At 42.8% G+C, this 21957-nt stretch overlaps 1 protein-coding gene and 1 long non-coding RNA gene across 5 annotated transcripts; both read left to right on the top strand.

The window, feature by feature from the left end:
* The first annotated feature begins 23 nt into the window (after positions 1–23).
* On the top strand, positions 24–1793 carry LOC114909379 (uncharacterized). The gene is made up of 3 exons (XR_003797264.1): positions 24–59; positions 1281–1410; positions 1763–1793. It is a non-coding gene; the product is annotated as an uncharacterized LOC114909379 (long non-coding RNA).
* A 1535-nt stretch (positions 1794–3328) lies between these two features.
* LOC108931753 (regulation of nuclear pre-mRNA domain-containing protein 2-like) lies at positions 3329–20486 on the top strand. Of its 4 annotated transcripts, XR_003797281.1 has the most exons (13): positions 3329–3724; positions 7236–7365; positions 8757–8878; positions 10186–10238; positions 10388–10514; positions 10660–10835; positions 11549–11867; positions 12131–12337; positions 12541–12693; positions 12896–13660; positions 14786–14855; positions 19070–19130; positions 19463–20486. XR_003797281.1 is itself a non-coding variant. In XM_029248356.1 (12 exons), exons 1-11 carry the CDS (start codon positions 3529–3531, stop codon positions 14851–14853), a joined length of 2316 nt encoding a protein of 771 aa, XP_029104189.1. In that variant the 5' UTR covers positions 3329–3528; the 3' UTR covers positions 14854–14855; positions 19070–20486. The 4 variants fall into 4 exon arrangements, 3 of the variants coding, with proteins under 3 accessions (XP_029104189.1, XP_029104190.1, XP_029104188.1); XM_029248356.1 differs by having other exon boundaries at positions 19070–20486; XM_029248357.1 differs by lacking the exons at positions 19070–19130; positions 19463–20486 and having other exon boundaries at positions 14786–16884.
* The last annotated feature ends 1471 nt before the right edge of the window (positions 20487–21957 follow it).

The raw sequence follows: 21957 nt of genomic DNA, 5'->3' as shown, positions 1-21957 counted from the left end.
TCCGCTGGAGAGAGGGGCGTGTCTGCGTGTCACGAGGCGGGTCGCTGCGCAGCGCCGAGGTGCGGAGGACGGGGGGGAGGGGGTACGTGAAACGGAGGGGGAAGAGAGGGAAAGAGGGGGGTGAGGGGGATGAAGGGGGATGAGAGGGGAAGGGGGGGTGAGGGGAGAAGGGGGGGGAAGAGAGGGAAGGGGGGGATGAGGGGGGAAGAGAAGGGAAGGGGGGGATGAGGGGGGATGAGGGGGGAAGAGGAGAAGGGGGGGGAAGAGGGGGGTAAAAGGGGGAAGGGGGGGAGGGGGTACGTGAAACGGAGGGGGAAGAGAGGGAAAGAGGGGGGTGAGGGAGATGAAGGGGGATGAGAGGGGAAGGGGGATGAGAGGGGAAGGGGGGGTGAGGGGAGAAGGGGGGGGGAAGAGGGGGGTAAAAGGGGGAAGGGGGGGTGAGGGGGGAAGAGAAGGGTGAGGGGTGAAGAGGGGGAAGAGAGGGGGGAAAGAGGGGGAAGAGGGGGGTTGAGGGAGGGGGTGAGGGGGGTAAAGGGGGAAAGGGGGGAAGGGGAAAGGAGGGGAGGAGGGGGTTACCGAGGGCCCATTTTGCGATCGGGGGAACATAAGCAATCGCCCAGAGGCACGAAATTTTGTTAATAACACCGAAAATAAATATTACAAAAAATCACAAACCATTGCTTGGTAATAAAGAAACAGTTTTACTATAAAACTGAAAAAGATGAGCCGCCCTACTATGATCTAAACGTGAAATATTTATTATATCTTTGAAAATGATGATTTTGTGACATTTGTTCGAAACAGAAAATATTAATAGCGTATTATAACTTTTCCCTTAACCAGCATCAGTTTTGAAAATGTTTCATTTTCAATCATTAATGTGCTTTCTGTGCAAATGTTCACATATTGTATGTGTTATCATAAAAAATTTTATGAAAATAATTATAGACTACATTTTTGTTTTCACTTCATATTGAGCTGTATGCATAAATTAAATAATATGTAAGTTTTTTATCATGTGTATATTTACTCATCTGACTGATGCTTTTCTCCAAAGCACCTTATAATGTTAAGGTCATGATTATTATCTGCTTACAATTATTTACCCCTTTATACAGCTGGGTAATTTTACTAAAGCAATTGAGGGTAAGTACCTTGCTCAAGTGAACTACAGCCAGAGGTGGGGATCAAACCTGCAACCTTTGGGTCTAAAGGCAGTAGCTCTAACCCCTACACTACCAACTGTCCTCATAGATGCATTTATTTTTTTGTTTATTTAGAGACAGAAGTGTAAAGATGCAGTACTGATTCTTGCCCAGGGACACCAAAACCCCCAGCACCAGCTCTGAGAAAAGTGCTCAACTGAATTTCATGATAGACATTGAACTAAAGCACTGGATAGGAGACCAGGTGACCGCGACTGCACACCATTCACTTCACATCAAATGTGCTCTATGATGCATTAGGGCCAAAAGGACTGTCTGCTCACTGCTGGAACAGCTTCACAGCTATGTGTAGAGCCTTCTCTTTCCACGCATATATAAATTTATTCACTTAGCAGACACTTTTCTCCAAAGCAACTTACAATCATGAATACTATGTAATGTTACTAGCCCACAAACCTTATACACCAAGGTGATTTACACTGCTAGATACACTACTTACAATGGGTCACTCATCCATACATCAGTGGAACACACTCTCTCTGTGTCACTCACACACACTAGGGGGGGAACCTGAACAGCCTGTCTTTGGACTGCAGGAGGAAACCAGAGCACCAAGAGGAAACCCACACAGACAGACAGACAGACAGACAGACAGACAGACAGACAGAACATGCAAACTCCACATAGACTGAGTGGGAATAGAACCCATGTCTTCTCTCACCAGGCAGGTGCTGTGAGACAGCAGAGCTACTTGCTGTGCCACCATGTCACCCTAGACTAGTACAGTGCATACCATAGTAACTCGGGCCGATTTATACTCTTTTATCTGGACTGAGACAGGGGGCACAGTGGTGCAGTGGGTTGGACCAGGTCCTGCTCCCTGGTGGGTCTGGGGGTCAACTCCTGCTTGGGGTGCCTTGTGGTGGACTGGCATCCCATCCTGGGTGTGTCCCCTCCGCTTCCAGCCTTATACCCTGTGTCACTGGGTTAGGCTCTGGCTCTCCACAACCCTGTATGGGACAAGTGGTTCAGACTGTGTGTGTGTGTGTATTTTAGGAGTATGATCTTATTTCAAATACACACACACACACACACACACACACACACACACACACACACACACACACACACACACACATTTTCGGAACCGCTGTCCCATACAGGGTCGCGGGGAACGGGAGCCTACCCGGTAACACAGGGCGTAAGGCCGGAGGGGGAGGGGACACACCCAGGACGGGACGCCAGTCCATCACAAGGCACCCCAAGCGGGACTCGAACCCCAGACCCACCGGAGAGCAGGACCTGGTCCAACCCACTGCGCCCCCCTTCAAATATATATATAAAATGCTAAAGTCAGTTATCTTATTTCAAATATATATATATGGTCAAGTACCTTGAAAATCAGTATTTACTACTTAGCAACTTAAACTAGATACATAATCACCCCTAGAGAGTAAACCAGTGCAATACACAATGCTATTTATGTTTATATTTATAACTATTTATCACATCATATTTCTTACTCACACTCCCTTGCATTTGTATATAACATACCTGTACATACATATAATGTCTAGTGACTATTTTTTGTATATTGTGTACTTTATATTTTTTTAATCCTTTATTCACATATTCTATCTTCTCATCTGTGTCTTGTCACTGTCATTCTGTCTGTGCTGTGGAAGTTTCTGTCACCAAGACAAATTCCTTGTATGTGTGAACATATTTGGCAATAAAGCTCGTTCTGATTCTGATTCTAATGTAGTTTGTTTTTTTTTCCACTGCAGCAGTTAATGTATAGGCCCTGTATATGTATAAATATAGTTTATAAAGTTTAAATAAATCTATACCGTTTTACTGTGCCCATTATCCGGCAGCACTGTGTAAATAATGAACGCCTAGTGATGAGAGCTATAACTCAACAGAAGTGTATTAGAACGAATAAGGGAAGACATTTTCATGTTAGTATCTTCACCTCGTCTGTCTTTAACTTCCAAACACCAAAACACAGCGTACGTGCCATTTTTATTCCCTGAGTGAGACACACTTAGACCATACATGTGGCATAGTCGGAATTACAGGTAAAACTATTGTTGTCCACTATTTAGCAAACCAAGGGTGCTTATAGTGCTTTTCTGTACATTAATTACGGAGTTTTACTCATGTACAAACTCTAGGGTACTCGGGAAAGTTAAGGGATTTGCTCGGGAGACGAACGACAAGCGAGTTTAACGTCCCGCCATCCTGTGGCGGCGCGTTCACGCTTTCCGCACGTAGAGCGACGCGGCCGTTGCCGTGTCACGAGCCGTCGGCCACGCGCACGGCGCGCCAGACGACGCGAGGCGGCCGGAGAAGCGCGAACATGGCGGCGGGACCCGGAGCAGCGAGCGGCCAGAGCGGCCCCGGTTCGTCCGTCGCCCTCAAAAGTTCCTTGGAGTGCCGTTTCCAGGGGGTGTCGAACACGATGGAGTCCGTGCAGGGGTTGTCGGCCTGGTGCATCGAGAACAAGAAGCACCACGGCCTCATCGTGCGCTACTGGATGAAGTGCCTCAGGAAGTGTGAGTAGCTAACCGGCTAACTTGGCTGGCTGGCAGCGCCGCTGAGACTCACTCAGGCCGCGAGAGACTCGCTCGTCAGTAAACTTCACTTGTGCTCCTCCGAAGTTGGACCGCTCCGCTCCCGCTAGGCTAGCCGCGCTGGTCGTTTCGTTATTTCCACGTGATGATCCCAGTTCGGGGAGTTGTGCGTGATGATGGACCGGGTTCCGCTCGGTTGCGTGCGTGTTGTTGGCACCGGCCGAACTGCGAGCGAGACGCGGAGGTGTCCATGGCATGCCATGCGGGGCTCCGTCCGTGTGTGTATTTCCAGTCAGTGTTAGTAAACTTTAGTAAGTATCTTCTAAATGACGCAAATACACTTCCAAAACACGTAGTTAATTGCAATGAAAATGGACAGACCGCATCCACCCATACTAAAATTTACTTAAGTTGAACAATCAATGAATGGAACGCACGACGCGGAACAACTAGCGCCGCATAACAGTTCTTTCTGCGTTAGGCTAAGGGCTGATGATGATGATGATGATCACACACTAAATTAGTAGAATTAATAGAAAGAACTCGCGTGAATACAGTAAACCTGCATGGGGTGTAGGTTCGTTCGCAGAGAACCGAACCGATCGGTGTGGGACACGGAGCCCCGAGGCTCTTCAACAACGAACCAGGTCGGTTCGGTTTCTGTCAAATCCGTCATCGCGATCATCAGTAAAAAGTAAAAACACGAAATTAATATCGATGCACTGAAACATGCTGAAGAAGTGAAAGGTGGCGGAAACGCGACAGGAAAAGTCGAGCGCAATCCGGGGGGTCGGGGTTCGGTTCGGATCTTTGGTTCCTTCAGCGCTCAGCACGAGCCCCCCACCCCCCAGAAGGTGTGTTTGGTCGCAGCTCCACACGCGAGTGCAGCTGCTCACTGTGGTTAAGGGCTTTTCGAAAATATGACGCCAATATGGACCGAAAAATGAGAGTTAGTGAAAGGACGTTTTCGGAACTCTACACTTTTTCCCTCCTCCTCCTACATAAGAATGGACATTTCTCTTGATTGTTATTGCAGCACCCGGTGTTGGCGGGATTACATTTAATTTATCTGATTTAGGATGTGAAAATAAGCACAGTGATTTCTCATTTATACAGCAGGCTCATGTATTTGACTCCCATATGCCAGACTCAAGTTCTAAACCCTGGAAGGGATTGAATTCATGTGATTCCTCATTCCTTCTACTGGTGGCTGCTCCTTGCTGCCAGCTTGACATTGGCATGAAGGAACTAACATTAAAGGTCAAGAAACGAACAAAGAAATGTTTTGATGTTCAGAAATGTTACTCAAATGTTAACAGGAGCGCTTAGACTATATTAATGTGCCCGTCCTCTCTCTGCCTATGGTTTACCCCCATGTGTTGAGCCTTGCACAAAATATTATTTATAGCTTGAAGGGTACGCTGGTAGTGTGTCATACTTTACCTTTAGCAAGCTTTGCAATGAGTTTGTGAATAATTTATCTTAAGAATGGTAAGCAGAATTTGGAGGTCCAGTTAAAGTTCTTGGTTTTAGGGATAATTTTTTGTCATTTTGTGGTGCAATTAATGTACCAAAGAGTTCAGTAATACAACTACCTAGTCTTAACCCGATGTTAAACCGCTACATTTCAGAGGTTTGCTTCTTAAAGGTGTTTGAAGTGCCTTTAAATTCCTTTAAAGAAATGATTTCTTCCTAGAAATTGTTGTGGGGCTAATCAGGTACTCCTTTAACCTTTGTTCTTCATAGGGCAGAGAGCAATATATCAATAAAATTTTGTGTAAGGGGACAGGGAAACCTTATATAAAAATAAACAGATTTTCTTTTTTTTTTTAAAAAAAAGTCAGTTTTTACTTCTTAGACTTTGCTTGGGTTGGGTCTCATTCAAGCCGTTTCTCTAAAGCAAGTCACAGTAAGCTACTTGGCAGTGATTTACCCAATTATACAGGTATGAATGTTCCTATCACATCAAATCTATTTAGCTGTGTTTTTGAAGTTAAATCTGTGGCACAGGACTGCGGAGACAGTTTGGAAAGGCTGCAAATTTACAGTGTTTAATAAGGTGCAGTGGTTTCAAATATCGTGGCTCCAAAATGTGATTGACAACAACACAAGGCAGAGTTTAGCAGACTAGAACATATTATATTATGTTATAACATAATATGGGGAAAAGGTGTTCATTCACGTATTGGGTGGCTGAATGAAATTGATTTGTTGACCTTTATGGCACTTGTGAAATTATTTTCCTGCAGAACAACAATTTAATTCAGTTCATAACTCTTTGCTGATGTTCACCTTTAAGGCTGAAATGTTTTTAGATATGTGACAGTATTTTTATAGAGATGTGACAATCCATTCACATTTAATATAAAATCTGAGCACTCGTGAACGACACCAGATTTCGCAGCATTCAGTTTATGGACTTTACATGGTAACAGCGATTTGCAAGCAGTTCTGCCTTTCTTAAAAGACTTGGTTATGAAACTTACCCTATGTAATTATCATGTTATAGTGTACTTAACTGGTTGTACCATGTTTAGCTGCAGTGACTGCAACCAGACACACCATACAATCAATGCTGGTGCTTTACAGTTTGTGATGTAACGTGACAATGAATTCTGTCATTCACATGTTCATCTTATATCCTGATTACTGAATTTACCTGTTTGTTTAGGCAAAAAAAGTCCTGCTAGAAGAGAAACTTCTTCCCCACTTAGTTTTGTTGGGAGAGGTTAGAACCCGATTACCTGGATTTCTCCATAATGGACACCATTCATTTTTTGGACGAGACTGCTGGTCCCTGCTGCTAAAAAGCATCCCCATAATGGGATGATCCTAATTCCTCACTTCATGGATGGCACTGTGTTAGCTGTTCGTGGGCAGTGTTTGACTTGCTGAACACATGCTGATTTACATTTGGGTTCGAATGTTGGAGTTGGAACGGTCCCAGCAGAGCACAACCCGTATTACCGTGTCTCAGTATGCAGTGTCTTCTGGGTGGTGTTCTGCAAAGCATTAACTTTCAACGGTATTGGCTGATACATTTGTGTGTGTGTGTGTGTGTGTGTTTTTAATTATCAACAGCATCAACACGGTATAAGAAACACACCTTTCTGCCCCATTAGTATTGAAAACAGCTGACTTAGCTTTATGGTTTCCTGAGACTTACCAGTAGAGTTGAGGAGCTCAGAGTAGTACTGTTTATTAAGATACAAATGCATTTTAATTAACGCATCATTTCAACTCATTTTCCTTTGTGTTTTAGTCATCCCTTACTTTTAAGATTTTGTTCCACGTATACTAGCAGGAGAAGAAAAATCCTTTGTCACCCTTACTGTGTTTTCACCGTATTAACCAGCAAATGTATTGAACTGTTTCATGATGAATGCATCTGGTGTAACTTTTACACATAACCAGTTTGACACATGTGCAGCTGAAGGACTTGCGGATGAGTGCGTGCTGTTGCTATAACGGTATCCATGGTCTCTCCATGCAGCTGAAGCCGCCCACAGGCTGAACCTGTTTTACCTCGCCAATGATGTTATCCAGAACTGTCGGAGGAAGAACGCTATTGTGTACCGGACGTCCTTCGCAGAGGTGTTGCCGGCGGCTGTGCTGCTGGTCCGGTGAGTGAGCAGCAAGTCAAGGGTTCCAGCTTTAACATATGAGCTTTATCATTTGTTATGTATTATCTTAGACAGGAGTGTGCATTTCATGCTGGTTTTCGTTAGCCTCTGGATCTTCAGTTTTGTTTTGCCAAAAAGAATTATTTTTTATTAATAGTAGTAGTTCTAGTAGAAGCCCTGATACTCACCCCCCCCACACACACACACACACACACACACACACACACTGTTTGAAACAGTTTGTCCCAAGCGGGGTCGCGGGGAGCCGGAGCCTAACCCGGCAACACAGGGTATAAGGCTTGAAGGGAAGGGGACACACCCAGGATGGGATGCCAGTCCGTCGTAAGGCACCCCAAGCAGGACTCGAACCCCAGATCTGCCAAGAGCAGGACCCAATCAAACCAATTGCGCCAACCCCCCCCCCCCCCCCCCAGTAGCCCTGATACCAATTAACATTATTTTTTATATACTAATCATATTGACTCACATATACATTAATATTTTATTTATTTATGAATCAATTTTTACTTGACAAAATATTTTGAGCAAATAATGTTTCCCTTAATATCATCAGATATCACTTTGCATTGCTGCTTCAAATTGTATGCACTAAGTTATGAATTAATGTTACTCAAATTAATTAGTAATACTCAAATGGTGTTTAATATTCATTGTTCCAGTTTAAGATGCTGAGAAAATATTTACAGGTTGAAGCACCTTATAAAGTCCCCAGTTTCACATTTAAATTTGTAAAGATGCACAAATTTGTAACTGGTAGTGTAGTGGTTAGAGCTGCTGCCTTTGGATCCAAGGTTGCAGGTTCGATCCATACCTGCTGCTGTAGTGCCCTTGAGCAAGGTTCCTACCCTAAATTGTTCCAGTAAAAAAAATGACCCAGCTGTATAAATGGGTAAATAATTGTATGCTTGTCCCTGTAATAATTGTAACCTTAACATTGTAAGTTGCTTTGGAGAAAAGTGGCAGCTAAATGAGTAAATGTATCCTTATTAATCCTTTAATCTGTGAATCTTTTAACATGTATATTCATACTTCATTGTCAAATTTCAGTCAATCTAGGGGGGAAAACGGGAGTAAAACAGATTTGCCATGGCCAAATAAGATGAATGCAAAGTGCCACTGTCTTCAGTCTTGACAAGCCCTGTCTTGTGTTTCCATTTCAAATATAAATGCACACACATTGGGAGAAAGCAGACACAGAGACAAAAGGGTGATGGTGCACTGGGGTCATATTGAAAAAAGGTTATCTTTTGATCTTTATTGGCTGGTCTTATTTTGACTCAGTTGCATTAACAATAACTGTTAATGGAGAGAATTTTTTTCTGCTTTGCTGTCGCACTGAGTCAGACTTCTATTGTTGATGTACTTTGCAGAGACCCCAAGGTGCGCAAGTCTGTGGAGAGAATCCTGGCCATCTGGATAGAGAGGAACATCTACCCTGAGGAGTTCATCTCAGAGCTGGAGGCTGGCCTGGCCAGTAAGGCAGCCCCTGCGGGTCAGTCTCTGGAGAGTCCCTTTGTGTGACAGCCTCGCTTTATTTGCTCGTGCCATGGTACTTCTGTGTGTCATGGTGTTTGCTTTTTTGACTATGTGCATGTTTTTGTTTCTTTATTCCTGCGGTGGTAAGCTGCAAGGATTGAGTGTTCATAAAAAGTCATTATTTCGTATGCTTTTTTTGACACATTACTCTTGTCACACCAATTTTCTTTGTCCAGCTATCTGCGAGGAGGTGGTTTTGGCTTCTTGTGTGATGAATGTGGCTCATGTCCATATGGCTCACTATGGTCATCGTGGTGTCAGTGTTGAATACGGAAGTTTTGAGGTTCTGTATTAGGGCTGAAGAAATTCCTCTAGTTACTCGCCTGAAATCCTTGGTTAAAATTTTCTGAATCAAGGACCTTTTTCCATACACGTGCATGTATTTTTGGTAATTTATTGAGAAGGAAAATTAAAAGACTTTTTTTGAGAGCTCAGGACAAATATTAAACGGCTGACATCAAAATAATTGGATAATATACTTCACATGTAGTCAAGCATCTGCTTTTGCTAACATCTATAATAATAGTAGTAGTAGTAGTATCCAGGTAAAGGAATCATAGTATACAGGTAAAGGAAACGTGCTCCCTTTAAAACTCACAGTAATTAATATGGCCCTTAATGTCTGAACAGGTTTAGTTTGCACTTTAGACAGAATTTTCGTTTCTTTTAAATATGCCACTTAAAATTGTTCATGTTTATAAAATGAAACAAAGTAAATTAATTTTAAGAGATGCTATACCTTTTCCTCTCCTGTATATTTTCTGTTGCTGTTTAATAAAAAAAGATCACTTGATTAATCAACAGGATAGATTAAAAACAAAAAATATACAAATAATCATAGCCGCAGCCCCAACATATGTAATGTTGCTGCTTGCGTAGCAAGAACCTTGAAAGTGAAGTAAGATGCAGGTGTAAAAATCCTGGTGTGACATCCTTGGTGTGTTTAAAATGATAATGTAATGGTTGGTGTGTTCCTTTAAATATAAAGACAGGACCACAGTAGTAGCAGGTTGAGCTGGGAGATGCGGTACGTAAGAGGATAGACGCCAGGGTAATTTCTTTTTTGCAGAAACAAATACCCTGCATTAGTTAGCACCTTGTTTTAGTGCAGAGTTGTAAATCTTGGTTTTTGTTCATTTGGTGTTTATTACAGTTACATGTTAAGCTGCTATGTGTGAATTTCTTCACTGGGATTAGTAAACTACTGTCCTGTCTTATCCTGTAGCACTTGAGGAAAGAATCATCTGTTCCTTGTCTTTTCAGCATCAGTCAACTCCAAAGCCTCCCTGAAGGCCAAGATTGTGGCTGAATTTGTTGTGAGTGTTCGTCTTTACTTTTTACTTCCAAAGAAATATGCTCTGTAACTACTTGGTTGCCCCCTCAGATCAATAATTATGTGTCATACAGCCCTCCGTTGTATCGTATTTGCTGTCAAAATATGTGACAACTCTATCCTGTGTCATAGCCCCACGCCTTCCGACAACAGCTGTCTGCGTACAAGCGCTCACTGGAGGAGGTAGAGCTGAAGGAGAAGCAGCTTGCTGCGCTGGGGGTGGACATCTGCAGCACAGAGGCCTTCAAGAAGCTGAAGGGTGAGCCCTGCCTTTCCTTTATGATCAAAATGAAATATGGATTATTTTGGCCAGCAGCTAGCAAGTTATTTTGGTTTAAAAAAAAATTCTTTTAGATATAAATATTTTATCTCACTTTTGTTATCTCTTTTTTACGATCGATCAGACAAGGCAGGTGGTAAGAAGTTCTCGAAAGATTTTGAGGACAACAGTAAGAAATTCCAGGATTTTGTGGGCTTCCTGGAAGAGCAGGTGAAAGGAGGGCGTCCTCTGCTGGAGGCCCTGAGCAACGCAGACATTTTCTACGAGATGCAGTACAAGGAAGTCAAGATAATTGCCAAAGTAAGTGAAAGTGTTTGTGTTTTTACCATGAGTTTTATTTATGTACAATAAGTATAAGCCAGAATACATCCATTCCTCATATAGCAGTGTCCCTTACACCAAAAAATCATTGCTTGATCAAAACATATACCCTTTTTCATACAACAGGCTTTTGTGTGACATTTCGGTAATTCACAGCAGGTATTTCATTCTCTACAGTTTCCTCACATGTTTTGGAGATTCCCATTTGGTCTCTCAAACCCAAAGGGATTTTATCAGTCACTGGTGTCCTTCTGAACATTTTCTGGCCATATATACTGCGTTGACCTAAATTTCCCTGAATACAATAACTGCGACTGAATGTTTAATTTTGTGATGAAATCATCTAGCATAAAACAGTTTGAAATGTGACACAGCACCTCTAGCAGTAGCGTCTGTGTCCTTCGCAGAATGAAAGACTCATTTTGTGAACTTAATATCATAAACATCGGCGAGCCAAATGACCTACGTGCTTCCTAAAAAGGTTTAGAAGAAAGTGAGTGGAGAAAAGGCTGCAAAGGCCAAGAAAGGTTTTTCCTCCATAAGAAATCATTTTAATTCAACCTCCTCATGCCAGGAATTCATCTTGCACCATTTTCATGGAACAAATTAACGTTGTTATGTAAGGAATACATGTAAATAGTTTCTCATGCCAAAATGCTGGTGGCCCACCTGGTTTTCTTGTTGCACCCCAGGCGTACATGTCCTTCGCCAGCCGTGTTTCAAACCTCAAGCAGAAGCTGGACAACTTGAAATCTACCCTCCCAAGTCTGGACGATTCACCGGTGCCGTCACCTTGTGAGGACGCGCCCTCTCCAGCGGGCTCAGAGTCACCATTTTACAGTATTCATTCTGAGGGGCTGGAAAGCGTGGACAGGGGCGCTGGACTCGGACCGACTCTACTGGCAGCTGCCGGTCATGGAGACACACCAAGACATGGAGAATGGGACAATCGAGATGTAGAGGACATGGAAGTGTCTGAGGGCGAGGAGGCCGAGAGCACTAGCATAATAGGTGAGGGGGGAAGTTGTTTCGGGAGAAAGAACCCTAACTGCAGGTGGTTCTTGAGTTGGGATGTATGTGACTTAAGACAACTGTCCCATTAACCTTATCATATTATTGGCGATTTCATTTGGTCGTAACTCTGCTGTATGGTGCCATCAGCTGGGCGTATTGCCTGGGTCTCCAGCTGCACTTGCATTTTGTGATTGTATTAGGTATCCACACAGGTGTACCCATCTGCATCTAAGTACATCTGCTTTAATGTGCTCCTGCAGTGGAGGAGCGAGCGGAGCACACTGTTCCCGTGGCCATGGCTGAACCGGACCGTGTGCGTAGCCACATCCAGGGGGCGCCAGAGACGGCTGACGACCAGCAACCTGCCAAGAACCCTGAGCTCTCGCTCCCTCTGAACCTGGCCAACGTGGACCTGGTCAAGATCAACTCAATACTTAGTAATCTCACTTCTGTCATGAAGGGCACAGGTAAGTCCTTCCACTTCTTTAGGCACAGTGACATCACAATCATATTCCTTCTTGTGATTTCACAGTTACATTATTACTACGGTTGCACAGTTGTAGAAGTGTATGTTGTGGTGGTCAACTTTTCCCCTTTCCTATATGTGTTTATCATTCACTGACACCTGAAATTTTTCTTCATGGTTGGTCTCTGTGTCTGGCCACTACAGGAGCATCCACCCCTCCTGACAGCAGGCCTGTTCTCAAGCCTCAAAATCCTGGAGGGCCCTCTTTGGCCAGCCTGATGCCCCAGGTGGACACCAATCCCCAGGCTCTGCTGAGTGCCGTCTCCAAAGTCCAGGGTCAGGGTGGTGAGCTCCACGGTGAGATATAGCATGGTTAGGAGGGTTTGCTGTATACACCTTTTATATATTTTAGACTTCTGGGCTGAAATTGCTTTCATAGCATAGGTGGCATCCGATTGTACAAACGTCTTGCCACTCAGTTTGATCTCCTCAGTGATGGCTGTCATGGTTTTGTTAGCTGTGAATGAAGTCAGAGCCTCTTGCTTTCTCGCTCTCTTAGGAACATTGTCCCACCAGCAAGGAGTGACTGAAGGCACATGCTCTGTGGCTAGTGGCTGCACTTCAGATTCTGCATCCATCCTGAGCCCTGTTGGCAGAGACCACCCTCGGGCATTTGGCACAAGGGGAGGAAGCTCCCCCAGGCACACACAATCAGAAATCATAATGGGAAACAACCCTGGGCAAAACCTGGATGGGCTGGGAAGGCAGGAAGCCACTTCCTCTGAGCTGTCATCCTCTGCAAGCTTGGAAGATAAAATACACAAGTTCCTGCAGGGGAACCCCTTGTTTGGAGGGCTCAATGGCTCTGCTCTGAATGCCAATCTATTTTTGGGCAGCAGCAGCCCCCACGTAACCACAGAAAACGTGGACGGGACACCACTGCGAGACGAGGCAGGAGGAACACCCACTCAGGATGAGGCAGTAGTCGAGTCTGTTGTGGGACAGGGGGCTGGTTCTGTGAGTGCCAGACCTCCAGGCACCGTGAGCAGCTGGCATCTGCCAGGCAGAAGAGCGGGAGGGGAGACCCCTGCAGCCCTGCCTCCTCAGCCAGCGCCATACCAAAGTATTGAACCGTGGGTGTCCTCAGCGTCGTGCAGGAAAGCACCTCCCGCAGGTAGCTTGGGAGGCAGCCGTCAGACAGCAGGCGGACGTGTGCAGGGTGCAGGGAGCTCCGCCACAGTCATGTGGGTCCCAACAGAGGGGTCTGGCAGCAAGGCACACCTGGGTAAAGAAGAAGTGTGGAACGGCGATTGGCCCTCTGAAGGTCTGTCCTCACGCCCTGATAGCTGCCTCCTTTCTCCTCCTGGAAGCTCCAGCTCCGTGAATTTAGGGGCCTCTTCTTCAGTGCAGGGCCATCTGCCCTCTGGGGGGAGGCCCGCGCTGTACCCAGGTGAAGCAGCGCCGCACCATCCGCCTCCATCCAACTTCCTAAGCACCCCTCTGCCCCCAATCCCACAACTCCCTCCACCCCCCAAAAATTTCCTGACCACTTCCCCGCAGGTTGGTGGCACAGCGGTGTCAGATCGTGCCACTCCTGGACCTCCCTCTGGAGCTGAGGAGAGGAAACCAGCGGGGAGCAGTGATAGTGGCCTTTCCCAGTCACTTCCTCCCTGGATAGGCAGAGGAGTGGGCCCAAATTCCAAACCTCCTCCCACTGTAGTCCCAGCCTGGTCTGGTGGACCACCTACCTGTCCACCTGAGCACATACAACCCCACCACCCCCGGGCACCCCAGCACTCCCCTGCTGGCTATCGAACCCAGCTCTGCCCCCCACACCAGCAACCCCGCCCCATCCTACATCACCCACTGCCATTCAATGACTGTGAGGTGCCCCGCCCCATACCCCCTCATTTTAGTGGGGGCCCAAGAAGGGGACCACCTGGCCCCCCTTTCTGTCCCCCTAAACGACATTTCCTACCCCCATACCACTGACATACTCAATAGGAGTGTAAACACATTATAGATATGTGAATTGTATACATAGAATGTGCAAAGGATCTGCTTTCCTTATAAATCTCACATTTTACTGTGTCTGCAGACTCTGCACTGGAGATCAGTCAATTTCTTTTATTAATAATGAATACTACATTACATGTCAATCTAGGTCTAATCTACCATGTGAAGGGTGTGTGGCAGAATACTGTGTGGTGTACATTATTCAAAGGTAAAGAACAACTATTATGAAGCAGTAAAGCTGGCTTATAACGGTATTAAATTTCTTTGGAGTCACACCCCAGACTGCGATTTTAACATTGTCAGAATACGTTTTAAGGCGAAAGCATCTGTCGGGAACACACACCGGGGTCAGTGTGAAAGGACTGGCTTGTGCGTATTTGTCAAGATTTTTGCACACTTGTCAGCATAAATTCACCCATTGATATGCTGTCAGACTTTCCTTTAGGTGCTTTAGGAAGAGTGAGAAGATTGATGATCCATAAGGAAACTACATCCATATAAAGGTACTATGTGACATTTAATACTATTAGCCATGTGCAGCACATATGTTGTGGTAAATGCAGTGTATCCACCGTGACATTTGCTAGGACGATCAGTCTGTGGGCACAACATACACAACGTGGTATAGTGCTGTATGGCCTGAACCCGAAAACCCGAAACGGTCCAACACTGACGGCAGTAACGCTTTACTTGTGCGTACCTGGCCAGGTGTGCCTGCTCTCAGCTAACGTTATCAGAAATGTCTTTCAAGAAGAAGGGAAACCGTGGCAACTGTGCTGACACAGAATGCATGTCTGTTTGCGTGTGCCTTGCAGTTTTTCAGTATTTTACAACCTTATTTCATTTTCTCCATATGTTCATTTTGACAGAAAGAATTGACTTTTAATTTGTGTATTGACAGTTTAGAGTCCAAACTAACATTATTATTCCTCATTTTCAACCATACTTTTTATCCTGACCATATAAAATGTTTTCATTTGTTTTAGTTTATTTTTAACACCAGACCTGATATTCAAAATGCAGGAGTAATGCTCTTATGAAGAATCAATTTAAAAATGAGTACGGATTTTTTTTGTTGTTGTTTTGCTTTTTTAAATACACACTATTATGCAGAATGACCTTTTAAAGAACTATAATTTCACATGATTCTAGAAATGAATGTTTAGCAAGAAGTAGGTTAGGTTAACATACTCTGTTCAGTGGTAAAACGGTACCCCCCCCCTTCTAGAGCATGAACCTTAAACCACAGTTATATGGACAGCTTATTGTTGTCATTCTGTGTATTTTCAATATACTCCTGAAGTGGGATAATATCCGTGAGAAATGAAAGGAACCAGACAAAAGTTCAGATGTCTTTTGGCACACAACCCATGTCCCCTGGTTCTGAAGACTTTTACATGTACTTTAATAAAACGCTTGAAAACAGCCATGGGTACTTTCTTTTACAGCCATGGTTAATGGAAAAAATAGCATGAATTCCTTTTCTAAAAGGTCAATATGATTTGGTTTAACCCTGTCACGTGTGATTGCCTGTGTTTAAATTCTTACGTTCTATTTTTATAAACTCTGACAGCTGTGTGTGTGAGAGGCAAGTATCAACTGTGAGAAGGTGTGATGTGTGAGATGAAAATATCACCTGGGAGTGTGTGCTGTGAGGATCAGGTGCTACCTGTGAGTGTTTGAGGACTGACTGCTCCTTGAGTTTTTCACATTTCCTGACTTTTTTTTTTATTATTATTCAAATGGTAGGGAACCAACTTTTTTCCTTGCGATAATTTGAAAAGAAATATATATCAAATATATACAGAACCCCTGTACTTAATTTTTATTTCTGTTTATAAATGCTTCATTACATCTACATAATACCTAAATTACAAAGGCATGCTCTACATATTCACATTTTTTTGCATTAGATGTACAATTTCATGCATCATGTAATATTGTGGCATAGATGACATACCCAGTAAATGAAAACGAGAAGTGCTGAACAATATTTTTGTAATGCAGTGCATAACCACTGATAAACATTGCTACAAAGACACTCATGTAGTAATTGAAACATTTTTGAGAAATATAATTCAAGTCAGCGAAACTGAGTTGGCCCTCTCCTGCGTTGCTTTTTTTTTCCCCATCTTGCTTGGTTCTGTCTTATGCAAAACATTTTCATTGTGTTCATCTCACACAAAGGGGCCCCTCACTCCTTGTACATGGATGCACTTGGCAGACGCTGTTCACCTTGGTGTAAACTTAAAGTACATTTCATTTGCAGACTTGAGGCCTTGGGTACATGGACTCACTGAAGTACAGCTTCTTTGAAACCTTTTAAATATTGTTTCACAGGCAAACAGTTTGTGCTTGATGATGCAGTAAAACAAGGAACATATTGAAAGACGTTTAAACCAAAGGACTTGTTAATTTTTATATGAGTACATCATGTAGGGTTGAGAGCTGCCACTGGGGAACTGAAGTCTGAACTTTTGAAAAAATGCAATGTTTATAACACCAAGCTCAGTTAAAAAAAAAAAAAAAAAAGGCACATAATTCATATACATAACACTGCACCATTTGCAAGTCCTGTCATGTTTACTTGTTAATCACATTCTTTCTAAAGAACTTTTGTCATTTAAAGTTCCAATAAGTGCCATCATTACAGCCAGTCAGAATACAACTGTTGCATATTTATTGCATGAAGGTGATTAAATTGCCCTTTGAAAGTTCTGTCTTTGAATATTTAATTGAATTCACATTAGACTGACTGACCTGAGCACAACTGTGTTCCTTGTTTGCTGAGCTTATGAATGTGAATTTGAATTTATTATCCGGTGCTTTTCGGACTTCCCTCACTAGCACACTTCTAAAGGGCTTTTCTGTTCTCTACTTAGTGTATTATAAAGGAAAAGGTTTTACAAGAGTACATTAAAAGCCCAGCTTTTCATACCGAGAATGAATCTGCAACCTTTTTGTAAAGGGTGGACTGGCAGGTTTTATTAATGATCACTTCTATTAGTTTTCTGGTGTTATAAAATCACTGTGGCTACAAAGTTTGCTCTCCGTTTTCCAGCTTCTTACTACCGTTATCGTTATTATATTTTAATATTTTAAGTGAAACTTTGTGGATAGTCCTGGTTATGAGGTTTATATGCGTTTAGAGGCGTCTAAACGACCCACGGTCACGGAAGGCACTTCACACTGCATTTAAAAGATGAACAATACACAAGATTTTCACTTTCGATATACGGTTTGCGCATTTCAATTAAAATACATTTGACTGTCCCATTTATTAAGGCTATTTAGTATTAATTCGTTGTACAGGGCTCAATCTGAATATCCACAGCTGATCTGTGGTTTTTATACACGGCGTATATATAAATAGAAGAGCAAATCCAGAAGGGGTCAGTTGTACCACTCAGTCTCTGTCCGTAACCGCAGGGTCCCGGTGGTCTGGAGCCTGTCCCCGTGTGCCCAGGACGCGGGCAGGGCACACTCCAGACGGGACGCCACTCCATCGCAAGATTGGGTCATTGAGTCCTTACCTGTTGGGCGCTTCTTCTCTTTTACGCTACTTTCATACGAACCTAAAAACGATTCAGTTCTGCCGGTCGTTTTCCTGGATTTCCCGAATGACAAATTTTAGCGGAATAAGTGGTTTCACCATTATTTCTAACATTTCCTTTTATTTAGTTTCATTTATTTTCCTGTTCGTTCCGTGTGCTACCTCTCTCTCTCTATGTACAGGACCATAGTTAACATATTGGCACATTTAATACGTGTTTAATGTCAGTGGTGTAATGAAAATCCATCGGGAGTTTGTGGACACCGTGACGGTGCTCGTATCGCAGTGGCGCGCGAGACCCCCCCCCCCACCACAAAGGAATGTGCAACATTGTAACAACATCAAAGGAAAAACGTCACTCACCGGTTCTACACTTTATAAGACCTTGCGCAATCATCCCATACCATTTTCTCCCGTTCCACGACATCTATCGATATTTATCTACTTATATCAATATTCGGTAATTCGATATTCATTTATTGTGATGATGTTGGACATTTAAATTCCTTCTTGAATCATTCAAAATGTCTTCTGCCCATTTTTCTGGAATATTTACAGCTTCCACTCTCACTTTGTCCTCCTAATCTGTTGTGTCATTTTCCTTTCTCCTCACTGTGGACAGATTGTGGCTCTTAACCTTGCATAATTATGCAAATACTGTTTCTGATATTTCAGTGAGCTATATAGGCAGGAATCCAAACTAATTATTAAAGGAAGGCTACAATTTAACACTGACATGCTTGAAATTTCATAGGAATGGCAGCTAATTAGGGAAATGAGTTGGGATCAAAGACCACCAGTTTAAATTTGAGATCCCTGCTTGTCTTATTTCCATTAAAGGCAATATTCACATTTTAATCAGCACAACAGAAAGTTTCAGAGCACAAGGTTCCATGTTATAATCTATGATAATGACAAAGTTTTATTTAATTCTCTTAACATACAGATAGACACTGTGGTCACTACAAGGTAGTACGTGTTCGTAGAGATTGCGGTCGTATATATATCTCAGTGATGATAACTGATCACTTTGAACTGAATATCAGGACAGGAATGAAATATGTGAAGAACTGTGTACAACTGATAGCAAGTGTTACACTCTTTCCATGCAGATCAGTTGCTTAATAACTTTGGTCTCACTTCGTGTTTGTGTGTTGTGCCCAGGTAACATTGGAAGCTGGAGCGCACCCTAGGTTTGAATTTTCCACTGCATCTCCTGTGACAGGTTTGAATGAACTACTGTATATGACATATTAATTGTTATTGTGTGACTGGAGGGACTGTCTAGTGTCCCTTCTGTTCAGTGGAACTGGCTCGTAGCAGTTTAATGTTTTCTCTGGAGGCACTTATGTATCTCTGTAGCTTATCCTCTATTGTATATTGTATGAATTGCGTATTTAATAACAACTAATGCTAAAAGACATGCTCTGGGGTTAAACGGCAGTTTGCCTATAATATGAAAATGCAAAAATTGGTGAAAACCTGTCAATTCTTAGTTAACCAGTACAGTGAGATACACCAGATGTCCATTTTCTGTGTCCCTTTTTCATCTGGAAGACGTGTGGGAAACAATGTGTTACTGGGAACAGCTTTGAGGGTGAATCCCACTGTGGCCAACAAGAGAACAGGTTGGTGTATGCAATCTAAAATCCATCTAATGTCCCAGCTAGTAAAATCCAGTGTACACCCTTAATACCCGTTAGATTTGACGAATGGTTGCTTTAAGATAATTTCATTTTGGTTTCGCTATCACACACAAGACAATCCTATTTACTATGCATTACTTTGAACTGAAATGCAGCACGAAATCAGGCAGTTTTGTTAAGTACCATGATATAAAAGTGCATTAATCATTCTAAAATCAAAATGTTTCCAATGCCTTTCCTTTACCTTGCTTATGCAATTCAGTGCTTCAGATTGCAAAAGTTTATTTAAGAAGAGGACTGAGACACAGCTGAAGCTTGAGGCTGCCAGTTTGAGGATGTATATCGAGAATTTTATTTCCAAATATGGTAGCGTAGTGGTTACAGCTGCTGCCTTTGTACCCAGCCTTGAGCAAGGTACTTACCTTAATTGCTCCAGTAAAAATTACTCCGCTCTTTAAATAGGTAAATATTTGTAGGCAGCTTAACATTATAAGTCACTTTGGAGAAAAGCATCAGCTAAATGAATAAACGTAACAATGTGATTAACACCCAACCAGGCAATTTGTACTTACTGTAATACATTCATAATGCTTTTGACACCTCTGTGCTGAGCTACTTGTGATAAAGTCTAACAGTAAATCATATCATTCAAAGAAATGTGTACTGATCCTGCCTTTCGAAAGAATTCTGTGCATTTTTTAACTTATGTAAGGCTTTCCCTTGCCTTTTCAACTTTTGCACGTTCTTTTAGAACATTTTTGGTTTACGGTTCATTAATATAGATGTTGAAGAGTCATGAGACTTTTGGGAGATGCTCAACAGCAGCCAAACTGCTGACATGCACAGAAGCTGCTCACCTTGTGTGATGCACTTTAATTGTATTAAAGTTGTTGCAGTTTGCAGTAAAATGCATTATTAAATAAAATTCCACTCACTAGTCGGTAATGTATTTATTTTTGCAATAAAGAATTGAATTTTGAAAAGGATGTGTTGTGTTCTTTTAGACATCAACTTTGCTTGGTTATGCCAGTTCATACCACATACTTCCCAGCAAGCCCAGCATAAGTGTGTGTCCTTTTTTCTTAGCTGTAAAAAACCAGTAGACGGTACACCTTACACTACTCATGGTCAAAGCAGAACACACACGATTATGATACATTAAATTATTCTACTTTTGCTCTTACCTGGAATATGTAAGACAGCAGGAAGGTTACGAAATCTTTCTAGGCAACTAATGCAAAGTCCACTTTTGGATGAGGTGCTGAAGGTGGCCTCTCCGTAGGATGTTTCCTATGCAACTATAGTATTACTCTTCTAAACACTGAAGAAACATGCTGTTTCCTTTAGTAATGTCAAACACAAGAACACCACATGTTCACAACCATGTGAATTGCTCAAAAGAGATTTCACTTCTTGCAATGGTACTTATCTCACTTGTGAAGATGGAGCTCAGTCTCTAATCCCATGTAATTGCCTAGATCTTGCAATTTAATTCATGCTTTCCCACCAGTGAAATACACAACTGCTTTACCCGTCTACATAGTCCAGGTAAGTGTGGCATGTCAGAAGACAATTGTTGAGCATTATGTTCAGTGTATGTTGTTGCACAATGTGTTAAAGAAATTGTGCTTCAACCACAACCTTAGAGGACATTAGCACTGACACTTCTGATGGCTTAAAGATTACAGCTGAAATGGTTTTGATGTGTAATACAGTCTTACAAAATTATATGGCATTTGATTTTCTTATCATTTGAGCAGAGAAGATTTATAGAATGCTGTACCTAAACACCCGATGGATCTGAAAACATTTAAATCAACGTGATTTCTAATTTATGGAACCACACTGTCAAATTAGTGAAAATAACATCATTTAGATGGATGGAATTTCCTTCACTGCATTAAATTACCTTTATTGGGATTGAGCTGCTCAGTCCTCCTGTTAGGGGGTGTAGTGGTGCAGTGGGTTGGCTTGGGTCCTGCCCTCTAGTAGGTCTGGGGTTCAAGTCCCGCTTGGGGTACCTTGCAACAGACTGGCATCCTGTCCTGGGTGTGTCCCCTTTGCCCTGTGTTGCCAGGTTAGGCTCTGATTCACTATGACCTCATATAGGACAAGTGGTTTCAGATGGTGTGTGTGAGTCCTACTGTTATGCTTGTTCTTACATAATTCACATTTCATTGTCTTTATTATTTAAGAAACATCCACACATGTTAGGACCATCTCCTTGAATGCAAGTATATTTAATCATGCAATTTTTGTTTCATTTTCATGATTTCATTTTTTTATTCCCATTTAGTGGCTTTTGTTATTAATGGTTATTTTATTGTGGGGTGTGGTGGCGCAGTGGGTTGGTCTGGGTCCTGCTCTCCGGCGGGTCTGGGGTTCGAATCCCGCTTGGGGTGCCTT

Source organism: Scleropages formosus, chromosome 23, assembly GCF_900964775.1.
Source record: "Scleropages formosus chromosome 23, fSclFor1.1, whole genome shotgun sequence".
Lineage (NCBI taxonomy): Eukaryota > Metazoa > Chordata > Actinopteri > Osteoglossiformes > Osteoglossidae > Scleropages > Scleropages formosus.
The sequence above is the reverse complement of the archived record's forward strand: the minus strand, read 5'-3'. Positions and strand labels throughout refer to the sequence as shown.